Source organism: Oryx dammah, unplaced genomic scaffold (genome assembly GCF_014754425.2).
Source record: "Oryx dammah isolate SB20612 unplaced genomic scaffold, SCBI_Odam_1.1 HiC_scaffold_21, whole genome shotgun sequence".
Lineage (NCBI taxonomy): Eukaryota > Metazoa > Chordata > Mammalia > Artiodactyla > Bovidae > Oryx > Oryx dammah.
In genome coordinates this window covers 49,478,866-49,496,389 of record NW_024070205.1, presented here as the reverse complement: position 1 = coordinate 49,496,389, position 17,524 = coordinate 49,478,866, and the positions used below count along the sequence as shown (strand labels likewise).

The 17,524-nt window shown below is 37.0% G+C and overlaps 1 protein-coding gene across 1 annotated transcript in view; it reads left to right on the top strand.

The window, feature by feature from the left end:
* Positions 1–17,524, top strand: part of SMYD3 (SET and MYND domain containing 3) — a 747,085-nt gene that overhangs the window by 162,313 nt on the left and 567,248 nt on the right. Inside the window, exon 2 of the mRNA XM_040263614.1 lies at positions 6,743–6,806. Coding sequence (XP_040119548.1) covers positions 6,743–6,806 — 64 coding nt within the window. The remainder of the gene's footprint in view (positions 1–6,742; positions 6,807–17,524) is intronic.

The following is a 17,524-nucleotide window of genomic DNA, read 5'->3' as shown; positions in this document are numbered from 1 at the left end:
GTCATTAATATCTTTTTTGTACATTTCTTCTGTGTATTCTTGCCATTTCTTCTTGATCTGTTCTGCTTCTATTAGGTCTTTACTGTTTCGTCCTTTATTGTGCCCATCTTTGCATAACATGTCCCTTTGATATCTCCAATTTTCTTGAAGAAATCTCTAATCTTTCCCCTTCTGTTGCTTTCCCCCGTTTCTTTGCATTTTTCATTGAAGAAGTTCTTCTTGGCTCTACTTGCTATTCTCTGGAGCTCTATCCACATTCAGTTGCGCCTATCTTTCCCTTTCTCCCTTGCTTTTCACTTCTCTACTTCCCTCAGCTATTTGTAAAGCCTCCTCAGACAACCGCTTTGCCTTCTTGCATTTCTTTTTCTTTGAGAGGGTTTTGGTCAGTGCCCCCTGCACAGTATCACAAACTTCTCTCTATAGTTCTTCAGGCACTCTTTTATCAGATCTAATCCCTTGAATCTATTCATCACCTCCACTGTATAATCATTGGGGATTTTATTTATGTCATACCTGACTGGCCTAGTTGTTTTCCTTGTTTTCTTTAGTTTAAGCCTGAATTCTTTAGCTGGAAACTGACCATAGTTAGCTCCAGGTCTTGTTTTTGCTGACTGAGTAGTGCTTCTCCATCTTCAACTGCAAAAAAATATAATCCATTTGGTTTTTTAATTGAGCATTTGGTGATGTCCATGTGTAGCATTGTCTCTTGTGTTTTTGAAAAAGGGTGTTTGTTATGACTCTTCACAGAATTCTCTTGGCCTTTGCCCTGCTTCATTTTGTACTCCAAGGCCAAACTTGCCTGTTACTCCAGGTATCTCTTGATTTCCTACTTTTTATATAGTAGTGTGTATTTGTCAATCTCAGTCTTCCAATTTATTTCTTTTATTTCTTAGAGACACCGGTTTCCTCAATATCCACATACAGCTGACCCTTGAATAACGCAGGTTTAAACTGTACAGGTCCACTCATATGCAGAGTTTTTTTTTTTCCTTCACAAAATATACTCTACAGTGTTACATGGTCTGAGTTTGATTGAATCATTGATACAACACCCCTACGTTCTGCATTGTTTAGGAGTCAACAGTATAAAATTTTAACTTGTATACTAGAAGAACAACTAATTTTACCTTACTTTTATTTCTTTTCCATACTTCAGTTGTATAGGCTATTGGAAAAACTAATTATGAGCCAGCTTTTACTTGGAAGAGAGGACTTCACTTATGCTCCATGAATCACTTTCTCTGGGGCACTGAGCAAGCTGAGAAGTTTCTCTGAGTTGACTTTGTGTTCAATAACATATCTGAGTTTATTTGAACAAGTGATAAGGGATCCCTTTTTTAGTTTTTTGCAGTGAGATCTAAAACTTCCATTTATTTTAGTATACAATAATATATCTTGTCTAGTTTAGAGGTAGCATACTACTATTTGTCTCTTGAGGGGAAGAATAGATAAAAATTAATCTCTTTGCTGTTACTGATACATTCCTAACCTATTTCTTTAGATTCTTTTTTATTCAGAAATTCTAGTTCTGGATGCACTCTTGAGATAATCAGTTTGCAAACAGGATGTTTGTGTAGTCCGGGAAGGCTGTTTTCCTTTCTTTTCTGCTCTGCTGAGATTATCATATTTGGCCTTATAATATGCCCAAATTTTGTCTTCAAATTTATTTTATATTTGTTGGTTATACAAGAGGAGGAGAACCAATTAATTTGGAATTAGAGGAAACTTAACTCATGTTCCTTTGCAGTGCTGGAATTTCCTTTACATCATGTCTGTAAATGTATGTACCAGATTCTCCTTATGTCAAAAGACTGAGAACTCCACCGTCTCAGGGCATTTCTTTTGAATTTTGAGCTGTTGCCCCAAAGATCTTTATCTTTAGACAAAATCTGCCTGTCTCTACCTTCCATTCAGTATTTCTTATTTTAGCCTCTGGAACTGCATAGAATAGGTGCTCCTTTTTATTTAGGGGCTTCTAATTAGTTCTGCTTTTTATTTGACCTGTACATTTCTGATTTTTTAAAGAAAAATATAGGTTTTTCAATTAGAAATGATATGTTGATTTTTAAGAGAAAGAGAATGTTTTCTTGAATTGTCTGGTGGCTGTGTTTCTAATACTTATTTTCCTCTCCCTCTGCTGCCCAAGTTTTTTCTCGGTAGGGAAACCTTCAGTTCAGTTCAGTCGCTCAGTCGTGTCCGACTCTTTGCAACCCCATGAACTGCAGCACGCCAGGCCTCCCTGTCCATCACCAACTCCCGGAGTTCACTCAGACTCACGGCCATCGAGTCAGTGATGCCATCCCGCCATCTCATCCTCTGTCATCCCCTTCTCCTCCTGCCCCCAATCCCTCCCAGCATCCGAGTCTTTTCCAATGAGTCAACTCTTCACATGAGGTGGCCAAAGTACTGGAGTTTCAGCTTTAGCATCATTCCTTCCAAAGAAATCCCAGGGCTGATCTCCTTCAGAATGGACTGGTTGGATCTCCTTGCAGTCCAAGGGACTCTCAAGAGTCTTCTCCAACACCACAGTTCAAAAGCATCAATTCTTCGGCGCTCAGCCTTCTTCACAGTCCAACTCTCACATCCATACATGACCACAGGGAAAACCATAGCCTTGAGTAGACGGACCTTAGTCGGCAAAGTAATGTCTCTTCTGAATATGCTGTCTAGGTTGGTCATAACTTTCCTTCTAAGGATAAGCGTCTTCTAATTTCATGGCTGCAATCACCATCTGCAGTGACTTTGGAGCCCCCAAAATAAAGTCTGACACTGTTGCCACTCTTTCCCCATCTATTTCCCATGAAGTGATGGGACCAGATGCCATGATCTTTGTTTTCTGAAAGTTGAGCTTTAAGCCAACTTTTTCACTCTCTACTTTCACTTTCATCAAGAGGCTTTTTAGTTCCTCTTCACTTTCTGCCATAAGGGTGGTATCATCTGCATATCTGAGGTTATTGATATTTCTCCTGGCAATCTTGATTCCAGCTTGTGTTTCTTCCAGTCCAGCGTTTCTCATGATGTACTCTGCATATAAGTTAAATAAGCAGTGTGACAATATACAGCCTTGACATACTCCTTTTCCTATTTGAAACCAGTCTGTTGTTCCATGTCTAGTTCTAACTGTTACTTCCTGACCTGCATACAGATTTCTCAAGAGGCAGGTCAGGTGGTCTGGTATTCCCATCTCTTTCAGAATTTTCCACAGTTGATTGTGATCCACACAGTCAAAGGCTTTGGCATAGTCAATAAAGCAGAAATAGATGTTTTTCTGGAACTCTCTTGCTTTTTCCATGATCCAGCGGATGTTGGCTATTTGATCTCTGGTTCCTCTGCCTTTTCTAAAACCTGCTTGAACATGAGGAATTTACTATTATGCTATTACTCTGAACCTTACCCAACGGAGAAAAGCAGTAACTCTTCAAAGGCTCAGTGGTTCCTTTAATCAAAGTCACAACTTTTCTCTTGGATTCAGTTGACTTTTTGTTTTTGAAACTTGAGAAGTTAAGTTTATTTATATAGTTATATGATGTGTAAAAATAACCCCAAACATTTAAATAACTCATATTAAAGAAGTTTTCTTTATGCATCAAATGGCAACTAAATTATCCAAGTACTTTGAATCATCTTGCTGTTCATTTTGCTGAAAGTCTGTGCTAAAATTCATAAAAGTCTTTAGGAAGCTATGGGGTGGGAAGGTGAGGTTTTAATACCTGCTACCAGGTTCATCAGTGACCTTCTGGGTGTTTTGATTCTGCTGGTTATTTTTAAAAATTGAGATGAAACGTTTTATATAGTTGGGATCTTTATTTGTAGGCAGCAGAAATAACCTCTGTACAACTTAGACAAGAAAAAAGGAAACGAGGAGATATCTGAGGAGCCAGGTCTAAGGAAAGCAGGATTGAAAAGCGCCCCAGGGACCTCGTCCTTAGGAGTGTTCTTGCAGAAAGCATTCTCTCCCAATTTTGGTGGCAATTCTCCAATTGGCTTGACAGACTTTCTGCCAGATATCTTTTGGGAGTTTGGAGCTTCTTCTGTTTTCAAGTCTATTGGAAGTTGCTTTTGTTTTCTCCCACAAATATACTGATTTAATCAATTCTTGAAGTCTGTAGTATTTTTTTTCTGATAATATTTTTGGTTCTGTTTTACCTTTCCAGGTTGGGGAGTGATGGTTAGTGTTTCCTATTTCCTACTTATTCTGTCTTTTTTTTTTTTTTTATGAAAAGCGTTAAAGAGATTAAAAAGTTATACCACTGCAGTCAATGTAAGCATTTAAGGCTATAAATGTTCCTTTAAGTATTACTTTAGATTACATTTTGAGTTTTTTTTTAATTATTTAATCTATTTTCTAATTTTCATGACAATTCATCTTTGATCGTTTAATTATATAGAGGTAAACTTTTAAATTTCCATAAATATGAGATTTTACTGGCTTGATTTTTTGATGCTGATTTCTAATCTAATTCTTCTATTGTTGGAGAATATTATATATATATATGTATATATAGTATGTATATATGTATATATATGTATATATGTGTATATATGTATATATATGTATATATATATATATATAATATTGATTCTTTGTAATTTTTGAGATTTGCTCTGTGTCCCAGTATGTGGGCATATGTTGTAAAAGGCCAGTGAGTGCCTGAAGAGAGTGTGTAAATACACATGGATATAAAAAGTGCAAGGGTCTGTATTACATGAAATCAAATAAATTGTAGAGCTCCTTCTTCTTCATCTGCTTGATCTATGACTTCCTGAAAAAGACTTGTTATTGTGATAACTATTATGGTGATATACTGGTATGGTACTTAATATATTCCAGGTTCTATTTTAAAGGCTTTACTTGTATTAATTTAATATGTAGTCCTCATTTTTATCTTAGATCTATTACTTCTACTTTACATATTTTTAGACTGGGTACCCTTTTTGCTGGGTACTAATACCTGGTGGTTGGAATCTCTTAATCTTTGTGTATTGACTTATTCATCTCTTGTAATATTTTTAACTTTAACGTCTTTTTTTTCTGATGCTGATATAGTGACACAGGCTTTTTCTATTAGTATTAATTAAATTTTAATATTAATGTTACTATTTGCCCATCATATTCTTCTCATCCCAGATTTGTGTGTTCTTTTATTTGAAGCGTGTCTCATCAGTTGCCCATGGGTGGATTTTGCTTTGATCCAGTTTTGTTTAATAGTGGTAGTGGAGTATGATCATTAAAATCAAGGACCTTAAGGCCATATTGTTTGGATTTGGGTTGTTGTTTGGGATATTGATATCTGACAGCTATAATTCTGTACTTGGGGGAAGGAGGTGTTTTGACTTTGCTTTATTTAGACCTTTAACCTCTCCTCATGTTATATGCTCCGTATCTCACTCCTGTTCTCCTGTGAATGAGCTACCTGATATATTCATGTTTTGATTCTCTGTGGTTTTTGTTCTTACCCTTTCAGTGTCACCCTACCGCATTGCACTTTATGGTGTGTTTCCTTAGTCATCTACTTCTTTTCTCTTGAAAATGTATTGAAGTATCTCTTAAATGAGCACAATAAAACTGTTTACTTACAGAATTGTCTGAAGTGAGTCAATAGATATACAGAAGTTTGAACCATCCTTGGCACATCAGAAGTGCTCAGAAAGATTGCTTCTTGTTTCATCACTGATATTAGTATTATAGTTTGACTTTTAATGCTCTTGGCCACCTTGAAAGTATCTAGAGTCCTGTCTGTTATTTATCACTGTGAATTGCATCATCAGATTTATTTTATAATGTGGGCTTCCCTGGTGGCTTAGTGGTAAAGAATCTGCCTTCAGTGCAGGAGCGGCAGGGGCCGGGGGTTTGGTCCTGGGTGGGGAAGATCCTCTGGAGAAGGAAATGGCAACCCATTCCAGTATTCTTGCCTGGAGAATCCCATGGGCAGCGGAGCTTGGCAGGCTACAGTCCATAGGGTTGTGAAGAGTCAGACATGACTGCAGTGACTTAGCATGCCTGCACAGTCCTGTTATTTGTCACTATGAGTCTCATCATCAAATTTATTGTTTCATTTTATAATAAAGTTTTTCTTTGTTTTGACTTTTTCTTCCTCAGGCAACTAGGGGGACATAACTTTGGTGTATCTCAATTTAGCATGTTGAAAGTAGTAATTGAATTTAATGGAATTAAAACTCATTTCCTAGAAAGAGTATATTACAATTAACCTATATGATAAATTTAAACTTGGACAGTTTTTATATTTGAAAGGCATAGGATACTTTGAGTTAGTTGATAGACTAGATTCTGAATTTCATATTCAGAGATTAAAAACTCTATTAAAGTGATTTTTTTTGCCTAAGTGGAAATCTCTGTATTTTCATTAAATTTATGTTAAAAAGAACATTAGTGGTGGGGATTGTTACACAACAATGTTCTTAATGCCACTTAATGAAAGTTCTTAATGCCACTAAAACTATGCACTTCAAAATAAAGTGGCACATTTTATGTTACATATATTTTATCATAATTTTTAAAAAAGAACACTAGTTATTTTTTAAAAGTCACTAGTCTCACACTGAAAGAAGATGTTCACCACTGTGAAAATTTAAGTCTCATGGACTATACAGATGGAGTGAGTGGAACATCCTGGTGTCAGCATGCTGACTTACGTTTTTTTCTTTCTTCAGCCATATATGATTCTCATTCATTTCCTAATGTGAACTTTATTTTTCTAACTTTATTTTTATTCTTTAACAGGAAGGAAAAGCTGATGCGATGCTCTCAATGCCGAATTGCCAAATACTGTAGTGCTAAGTGTCAGGTAAGAATTCTGCTGTATATAAGTTCTCTACTCTTAAATTTGTTCTCTGTTATACCTTTTGAACTATCTGTTTCATCATAATCTTTTATTTACTGTAACATTGTTTTCTTTCGACTTAAAAATCATATATGTATATGGCAAAAATTATATATATATAATATATAAACTCTATATAGTATATAAATATATACATGTGTATGTGTGTATATATATGTGTCTGACTCTCTGTGACCCCATGAACTGTAGCCCACCAGGTTCCTCTGTCCATGGAATTTTCCAGGCAAGAATACTGGAGCAGGTTGCCATGTCTTTCTCCCAACCCAGGGATCTTCCCTGGATCTCTCCAATGCAGGGATCAAACCTGTGTCTCTTTTATCTCCTGCATTGGCAGGAAGGTGCTTTACCAGCTGAGCCATCTGTGAAGCTCATATATCATTGAAGAAAAGTTAAATGTTTACTCCTCTCCCATCTCCTTGTCCTCTTGACCTCAATCCCATTTCTCAGAGCTGTTAACTTTCTTGTGTAACTTTGAAGCATTTTTTGTGCAAACACATTCATTTATCTTTACCTTTTGTTTTAAAAAGCAGATACAAAAAAATAAAAAATAAAAAATAAAAAAAATAAAAAGCAGATACAGGTTATTCTGGCACAGATTCTTGTATACTTTGATTTGTCTTTTCATTTAATAATCTATCTAGAACAACTTTTGTTTATTCTATTACATGAATGTACCACAATCATAATTTCCCCACTAGTGAATGTATGATTTTTCCCCCAATACTTGGTATTACCAGTAGTGCTCCAGTAAACGTCCTTTTGTGCACATTTTTGCACACTTGTGCAAATTAATTGTAGGACAGATTTTTCCACATTATATTGATTAGTAAAAGGATATATGTAGTTTGAATTTTTAAAGATAATGCCTAGTGCCTTTCAAGAGTTTGAGTTAATTTGCAACAACTGACAGTCTATGAGAGTACTGCTGTTCACATCTTTGAAATTCTTTAAAGGATGTATAATTAACATTCAACATGACCTTTTCTTCTAACCTTATGATTAATCATTTAATAAGAAATTTAATTATGCTCTAATGAATTGTGTCATAAGAAAAAGTCTTAATTGGAGGTTTTGTGTTTGTATCACTTATCACCCACCCTCCATCCATACATTTTGTTTCTTATTTTGGTGTGTGTGTGTGTGTATGTGTGTGTACTATACATGTATATACACACAAGTGAAAATTCCTGTTTTCCTTCTTTTAAATCTAGGCTGTGCTTATCTGAAAGATTTCTGTTATATCACTTTTTCCTTTGAAAATAATTTCTCCAGACTACAGATAGAGTGTTCTAAATGGAAAAGAAACCGAAACATACAAAAATTAGAGGACCCATTTTAATAATATTCTGCCATCAGTCCAATTAAATTATCTCAGAGGAAGCACTAAATCTCTCTGGGCCTTAGTTTCCTGTTTTGTACTGCTACTAAGAGCTCATATGTATTAGACATCTACTATATGCCATGCCCTATTGTATTCAATTTATTCTTAACAAGAATCTTCAAAGGACTAACTATTATTATTATGCTGATTTTACTATTAAGGAAACTGAGGTGTAAGAATGGCAAGCAGCCTGCCAAACATTCTATAGCTTGTAGGCTCTGCAGTTTGTTAAATGAATCCAGGTAGTCAGAATCCAAATTCTTAATGTCTCTTCTAACCCTAAATTTCATTCTTGCTCTAACATTCTGATTAGCTGTAGCTTTCCATTTTCTATTGTAATCTCCTTTTCATTCCTGGCCTTTATTTTATTTTTAATAAGGATGTATATCCTTATGAGTACATCCCCAAGGAATGCAAACAAAAAAAAATACAAGAAATAGAAGGTTAGAAATAACATTTTCCTAATAAAAATAAAGAACATGAAAATCAATTGAATGCGCTATACCTCATTTTGTAAACCAAAAATTCTATCAGAATTTTAAAGATGTCAGAGTTGTATAAGATCATCAGCAATAATAGCAGCAAAAAAGCAAAATATGAAAACAAATCCACCCCTTTTCTGCAAGATAAATTCTGGAAGGACTGTCCGTGGTGATGGTTTAGATATTTTATTCATGTGAAACTGAGCTACCTGTTTCAGGGAACTTCAAGTTAAGAAGACTCCATATAGAACCAATGAGTTATCATGTTACTTGATACAGATTTTCTCGCTAAGCTTCCTTTCTGTTCTCAATGACCTGAACATTTGCTTTTATTTTCCCTTGTTTTTAGTGAATGTTTTCCCCAGTGCTTCTCCCTCCTTTTATAGTACATTCAAGAAACAAAAAAGCAAAACCCATTATCTGGTTAGAATGAGTAGAGGAAGTCTGGTGGGTAGGTTTGTCATTTTGATTCATTATAGTGTGTGTATTTTTACCACATATTTAGCTGTTTACTGTAGCATTAATAATAGTGTCATCGTCAGATACTGTAGAAGGTAATAGGAAAATAGCTAGTAAGATGAAAAATACCACCTATAACACAGTTAGTGCATATGCTTGTGAGTGTATGTGTGTGTGGGGGATGGAGTGTGTGCACAAAGGTGGTGTGGGAGTCGGAGAATGGCCAGAACATATGCATTTAAACTGCTCTGTTAAACTCACCCTTAAGGTACAACATTAAACACTGTAATTATTGCGGATCTCTTCAAAGGAGCACAAAATTAAACTGACAACTGAACTATGAACTATAATGAACAAGAGTACTTGGAATGGAAATTGATAGAGAAGATGTGAATTCATAACATAAAATCTATAATATGTTTACCCGAGGGGGGCATAACTTTTGTTCACCAGCTTAGCATTTGATGTGTCGGGCCATCACTTCAGTGAGTTGTCCACAGGAGGTTGAGGTGTTACTGGGTGTAATGTCCCCTGAGTCCATAAGAAAGATATCAGTGGCATCAGTTTTCACACCTCATTTTTAAACATAAGTGAAACCGGGATGTATTTGCATTATAAAAGTTAGCACACTATAGATGGAAAGTGAAGTGAAGTGGCTCAGTCGTGTCTGACTCTTTGCGACCCCATGGACTGTAGCTTACCAGGCTCCTCCCTCCATGGGATTCTCCCGGCAAGAGTACTGGAGTGGGGTGCCATGTAAAAAGTGTTCTTCCTCCAATGTTCTTCCCCTATTCCTGCTTCTGTTTTTCAGACGTAATCTCTCTGTGTTTGTTTTGTGAGTGGAAGATATACACGAAAACTGTTAGTATATGTTTCATACATAGTATACACATATGTACGTATTTACTGCTGTGTCAGAAGTGTTTATGTTTTCTGTGTAGACTCTGTTATGGGGTGTCAGATATTGTAATAGATGGGCTGTGGCTTATATATGGGATCCAGTTTTATTTCTATATTGGCATAATCAGAATATCACTGATGGTTATGAGTCAAAGAGGAGGAGCAGGCTAAGTTTTCTTACAAAAATTCTCAAAATTTGTAGAGAATTTGTATCAATTCTCAAAAATTGATAGCAAAAAACCAGTTTCGGACAGGTTCACCAGTTATTACTTCACCTCTGTTGGATTTAATTTGATTCACAATATGTACATTTCTAATTGAATTAAGTGCTGAGCGAAATAAGCAGCTAGGCACCACATCAAACTGCAGTTTATCTACTTTTTAAAAGTACTGTATTAGCAGGAAGAGGCTCTATTTTATGTTGGTAATTATAGACCTCTTTAAAAATGTGAATCATATTTTTGAGTTTGCATTTGATGTTTAGTTGTAGAATGATTTGATTCATTTTTGATGAATCCCACATTAGGGAGCACTTAGCAGGGTGATTTAATGAGTTGTCAAACCCAAAATGATGATGATGAAGAAAGCCAAACTGGGCTTCAGGCTGCTAGGATATGCACTGGGTGTAGAGTTGACTTCATGTCTAATTGTGAACAGAAAAAGAATACTGTATAAAGGTTACAATTATTTGATCATGTTTAACTTTAGATTTCTACAGCATTCTGTGGGCTTGAGCTTTTCGTATCTCACCTTGTGTTTGCCCGTGGAATGATGCCCTCTACTCCCGTGGCTTCAATTGGCATCTCTGTGTTAATTTTTCTCAGAACTCCATCTCCAGCCTCTTCCTTTCTCCTGAGCACCAGACCCACATCTTACGGGCACCTCTGCTTGGTGTCTCAAATCTTGTGTATCTGTACCTGAGGGCATTATCTTCCCCCAGACCTGCTTTACTCTGTGTTTTTCTGCCTTAGTAAATAATCTCACCAACCACCCAGCAGTCCCAGGTGCCGTGGTGTCATCGTCTCTGATTTGCATTCTTCTTGACCCCACATCCCAGTCACCACCATGGTCAGCTTATTCTTGTACCTGAAGGTCCGCATCGGCTCACTTCTCTCTGGCTTCTCTACAACTACTCTTGTGCACGTTACCATGATCTCTTTCCCAAGGTTGTCTGCAGTCTTTAATCTGCCAGCTTCTATTTTCTACACAGGAACCAGAGTGATTTTTTTTTTTTTTCCCTAGGGAAAGTGTTAGTTGCTCAATTGTGTCTGACTCTTTGAGACCCCATGGACTGCAGCCTGCCAGGCTCCTGTGTCCATGGGATTCTCCAGGCAAGAATACTGGAGTGGGTGGCCAATCCCTTCTCCAGAGGATCTTCCCGAACAAGGGATCAAACCTGGCACTCCTGCACTGCAAGCAGATTCTTTACTCTCTGAGCCACCAGGGAAATGCCAGCATAATCTCTCACTCACCAGTTTTAGACCCTGGCCCTCCTTTTCCTCAGGATGAAATTCAAACTCACAGACTTTACCATGTTTTTACTTCAGGGCCTTTGGCTATGTAAGTTCCTGGACCTAGACCAGAAGTCTCCCCCTAGCTACTGAATTTCTATTTATCCTTTAGAACTTGGATTAAATGTCACTCCCTTCTTTCCTAACCCCCTGAAACTAGTTTGTGTTCTTTCTTTATCATACAGAAAACTAATTGTGTTAATTTAGGGATTAAGTTCTTGTGTCTGGTTAGACATCAGGCTCCTTGAGGGTGTGCTCTATGCTGCAGGTGTAGTATAATTTGTTGAGTGAATGAATGATTGAATGAATACCTTTCATTAGTGATAATTGTTGAATTAGATTTTAAAAATTACAGCATCTCTAAATAACCTGTCTGTAGTAATATTTCTTTCTAATGGAAATATAAATAACATTTAATGCTGTGTTAATTTTAGATATACAGCATAATGATTTGATAGGTATATATTTGATAGATCCTCACAATAAGTTTAGTTAACATCCATCACCACATGTAATTATAATGTTTTTTATTGTGATGAGAACATTTAAGATCTATTCTTTTGTCACTTTCAGATATACAATACAGTGTTGTTAACTATAGTCACTATCCTGTACGTTACATCCCAGGAATTATTTAATTCTTACAAAGTGGAAATTTGTATCACTTGACCATCTTTACCTCCTCCCCAGTCTCCTGCCTCTGGTAAATGCCTACCTATCTTTTTTCGGTATCTATAAGTTTTTTTTGTTTTTTTGTTTTACTCCATGTACAAGTGAGACATAGTAATATTTTTTGATTCACCAGTATAGATATTATCTATTCACTTTCTGCTCTGGTGGACAGGGAATGTAGCTTACCTTTTCAAGAAGAATAGGTACGCTTACCTTACCTATGCAAGACGAGAGACAGGCATCTCCTCCCTGTCTCTCGTCTTGCATAGCTATATCAGGATCCTCCATTCTTCCAGAGTTTATCCAACAGATATTCACTGAGTATTTGCTAGCTAGTCACTGTTGTAAATTGGGATTAGGGTGGTGGGCAGTTAGCAGTGAACAAGTAAAGAAGGCCCTGTCTTTTATAAAGTTTTTAGGGGTGAGGATACAGTAACAAATGCCGTGATTGTATGAATATAAGTGAGTATGATTTGGCTGAGTATTAACTTGCCATTGCATGGGTGGTTACAAAGGGACCTCCTGTAGAGGTGACATCTGGCCTGGAATCTAAAAGTACCTAGTTTTGGAAACGTCTGGGAACAGATTTTTTTTTTTAATTTATTTATTTTAATTGGAGGCTAATTACTTTACAGTATTGTAGTGGTTTTTGCCATACATTGATATGAATCAGCCATGAGCAGATTTTTTTAATGTAAAAGGAATAGCAAATGTAAAGGCACTGAAGTAGGAAAAAGCTTGTTATCTTAGAGAAATGAAAAGCTGGATATAAACAGCTTCACAAATTCATATAAAAAAATGAAAATGATCTTTTATACATATATAAACATAGCCTCCCAACCGCTATTACAAAGGATTTTCAACACCAAGAGGGAACCCTAGTGTACACTGTGGGCTTTGGGTAGTTATGTTGTGTCAACATAAGTTCATCAGTTTTAACGCATGCACCACTGTGATGGGGATGTTGGTAACAGAGGAGGCTATATGTGCGTTAGGGGCAGACGATACATGGGAACTTTATGTACTTTCCTCTCAGTTTGCTGTGAACTTAAAACTGCTCTAAAAACTAAGATCTTAAAAAAATTAATTGTATGGGAAAAAAAGCAGTTGGAGGTGTGAGACCAGTGAGTTAAGATTTGAAGGACTTGATCATTCATTCATCTGTTAATTTACTCAGCAAATAGTAGTGCTGATGGCAGGACTTTTCTTGACTCTGACACTGAATTTTTTTTTGCCACCTTATTTATTTTTAATTGAAAGATAATTGCTTTACAGAATTTTGTTGTTTTCTGTCAAACATTGGCCATAGGTGTACCCATGTCCCCTCCCTCCAGAATCTCCCTTCCATCTCTCTGACAGAGTATTATTGAACAAGACACAGAAAATCCTTGCCTTTATGGAGCTTTCATTTTCCTTGTGAGATAGATATATAATACTGTCTTATTTTTATGCATAAAATAAAGGGAAAATGATAGGGATTGGGAGTCTATTTTGATATAAGTATGTATGTATATACATATACACATATATACATACACCTATCTATATTTATCTTCTCTATATATATCTAATATATAATACTGAGAAAGAGATATATTCATATCCATGTCTATAGGGAGAGAAATATTTCTCTATCTAAGACCTCTCAGGAGTTGAGTGGAGACCTAAAAGAAGTAATCAAGACATGTGAATATTGGAGAAAGAAATTTCAGGTTGGATGTACATCAAATGTAAAAGCAGGAATAAATATGGTGTGTTCAGTGAAGGACAGGAAGGCCAATATGGTGAACCAGAGTGAACAACAAAGAGTTTTATAGGAGATAAGATTAGAGAGATAGGAGGAGTCAGGTTATGAGGCCACTGTTTTCTATGGCTAAAAATAAACATTTTGTTTTCTGTGTGATGAGCTGCTACTGTAGGGTTCTGAGAAGGGAATGGGGTTTAGTATTACGGTCTGATTGAAATTTTAAAGGAATTTTTCTGGCTGCTGTGGGAACAGGTTAGAGGAGGCAGGGGTAGAGACAGAGAAACCAATTAAAGGTTTCTCTATAGTTGATTATAGTAGTCTGGTTTCTGTATGATGGTTGATTGGACTAGAGTAGTAACAGCAAAGAGGACAGGTTAGATTTGAGATATCTTTTGAAGGACTGACTGAGAACTGACTGAGTGTGCTCATGGATGCTCATTCATTCATACATTCATTCAGGTTGAGAACTCAGCATGTGTCAGGCATTGGTCTGGTCAAGAGCTCTGATGGCTTGGGCTAGAGTGGTAGCAGTAGAGGTGGTAAGAAATCATTGAACTTGAGACATATCTTGCGGGTGTAGCTAAAAGAGTTTGTCGATAGATTAGATGTAAGAGGTTAGACAGAAAGAACAGTCAGACATACAACTTTAAAGTTTCTGGCTGGAGTAACTATGGGTGAATGCGGTGCTAATTAGTGACTTACAGAAATCTTCGTGAAGAACAGGTTCTAAGAGGAGAATCATACAAATGTTTAGTCTGTACCCATTAAACATCTGCATGGAGGTATTGAACAGGCAACTGGATATTGTTGCTCAGATTGCGGGGGATTAGACTGTATGAAAAAATTGTAGGGGAAGTGAAGATGGTGATGGGAAAGAGAAGAATCAAGAGTGACTCCTTCGCTTTTGGCTTTAAAAATTGGGTAGATGATTCTCTTTACTGACATGGGGAAGCGAGTGTAATAGACCCAGTTTTAGGTGGAAAAAAAAATCTGCTCTTGCTGTGTTAGCATTGTGATGACTATTATATGTTTATTAGGTTAAATTATTTTTCTTGTGTTTGTAACTTTAAATGTTGTGTGCAAGCCCCCATCCGTGTTTTATCAACTCTAAATAGTATCTCTCGATTCCCTACATTAAAGGTGAAGATATTAATATTCCCACGCTTTCCTCTTGTCTATCACTCCATTCTCCGTAGGTTGCTCATTGTACCTTTCCTCTTATGTTTTCAAGGTTAATGGCAATTGCATGCTGTTCTAGAGCACAAAGTTTAAGTATTAATTTTAAAAATTCAAAATCAATAAAAAGTTACAAATAAGTGATTTCAAAATAGCGCTTTCTAGATTTAGATTCAGTGCAACCCTGCTCAAAGTCCCAAAGATTGATAGCTGATTAAAATTTGTGTGTTAATGCAGAAGACTTAAACTGAGTCCTTTATTAAAAGGAGAGCAAAGTTTCCGGGTGTAGACCGCTTGATTTATTTTTATTTATTTATTTTTTTGACCGCTTGATTTAAACACGCTAAAGCTGCAGTAATGAAGACAGTGGTTTTAGGATAGACATACAGCACAATGAATAGAATAGAGAGTTCAGGAATAGGCCCTGTTCTGTGCTCTTCCTGTGATAGGTAGTTGTGGCTGCAAGAGGGGACTCGGAGAAGCTCAGGAAAAACTCTGAGTTTATTACACTCATATATCTAGAAACAGGAGCATGAATTGCCACACAGCATCACATGGGGGGAGCCTCAGAGTGGTTAGGAGGCAGAAAGGAGAAGAGAGGGGAAATTAGAGGCTAGCGCCTTTAGTAAGGTTTCTGCAGGAAAGGCTAGGAAGGGTAAGATAAACAGTTTCTGACTGGCTAATTTGAATAATTCCAGGGAGATTTGAGCTATAGGAGTGGTCGCTAGTTGCCCTACCTGACTCTGTGAATTTTAAAGCAGATGGAGGAGGTAGGTCTCTGATTGGTTAGTTTGCATATCAAAGGCATGCTGCCTGCTGAGCCTTTTGCTGTCTATTCCTAGGTGGTACTAGTGGTAAAGAACCCAGCTGCCAATGCAGAAGACATAAGAGATGTGGGTTCGATCCCTGGATCAGGAAGAGCCCCTAGAGGTGGGCATGGCAACCCACTTCAATATTCTTGCCTGGCAAATCCCATGGACAGAGGAACCTGGTGGGCTACAGTCCATAGCGTCACACAGAGTTGGACATGACTGAGGTGTCTTAGCATGCATGCACAAGAATTGGCTAGCTCTGGGATGGGTAACCTCTCTCCAGCCAGAAAGGTTTTTAACATGTCAAAACATCATAATATATAGAAAAATTTAAAAAACAAATACAATCCCACACATGTATAGCCAGTTTATTTTCTGCAGAGGTGCCAAGGTAATTCAGTGTTGAAAGGATAGTCTTGTGTGTGTGTGTGTGTGTGTGTGTGTGTGTCTCTGATTTAAGTTTTTTAATCCTAATATTGAAAACAAGCTGAAATAAATGAATTCAAGCATTCATCAAAACGAAAACATACACCACATAAAGAATTAATCAGGAAGGGTGATCTTCAACAAATAGTGATAGATATGCATATGGAGAAGAATTGATATATATACAGCACCCCCTCCCCCACCAAGGTCTCATAATAGATTACCAGCTTAAATGTAAAAGCCAGAGGTATAAAACTTATAGAAGAAAACTTAGGAGAAAAATCTTTGAATTTTCTAGGTCAAGTTTCTCAGGCTGGACACAGAAAGCACTAACTATATAAGACATATGGATAAAATGGACTAGAGCAAAGTTGAAAATGAAAAGGCAAGCCACAAGCCGGGGAAAATGTTTGTAATTCATATATATCCGACCAAAGAGCTGTATCTATAATTTTTAAACAGTGCTTGCAATTCAATAGTAAGTTAATACAGAAAAGTGGACAAAAGATTTGAATAGATACTTCAGTGAGATATACAGAAAAAAGGCTTAATATCATTAGTCATCAGAGAAATGAAAATGAAAAGCACAATGAGATACCGTTATATACCCACTACTACTACTACTACTAAGTCGCTTCAGTCGTGTCCGACTCTGTGCGACCCCATAAAAGGCAGCCCACCAGGCTCCCCCGTCCCTGGGACTCTCCAGGCAAGAACACTGGAGTGGGTTGCCATTTCCTTCTCCAATGCTTGAAAGTGAAAAGTGAAAGTGAAGTCGCTCAGTCATGTCCAACCCTCATCGACCCCGTGGACTGCAGCCTTCCAGGCTCCTCTGTCCATGGGATTTTCCAGGCAAGAGTACTGGAGTGGGGTGCCATTGCCTTCTCTGATGTACCCACTAGAATGGCTAAAATGGTAAAGACCGATGATACCAAGTGCTAATAAGGAAGTAGAACAGCTGGAACCTCATACTCTGCAGGTGGGAATGTGAGATGTTATAACTGCTTTGGAAAACTGCTTTCTAAAAGTGTTAAATGCATACTTACCAACTAACCTAGCATTCTACTCCTAGGTAGGTGTGTGTATCTTTGTATT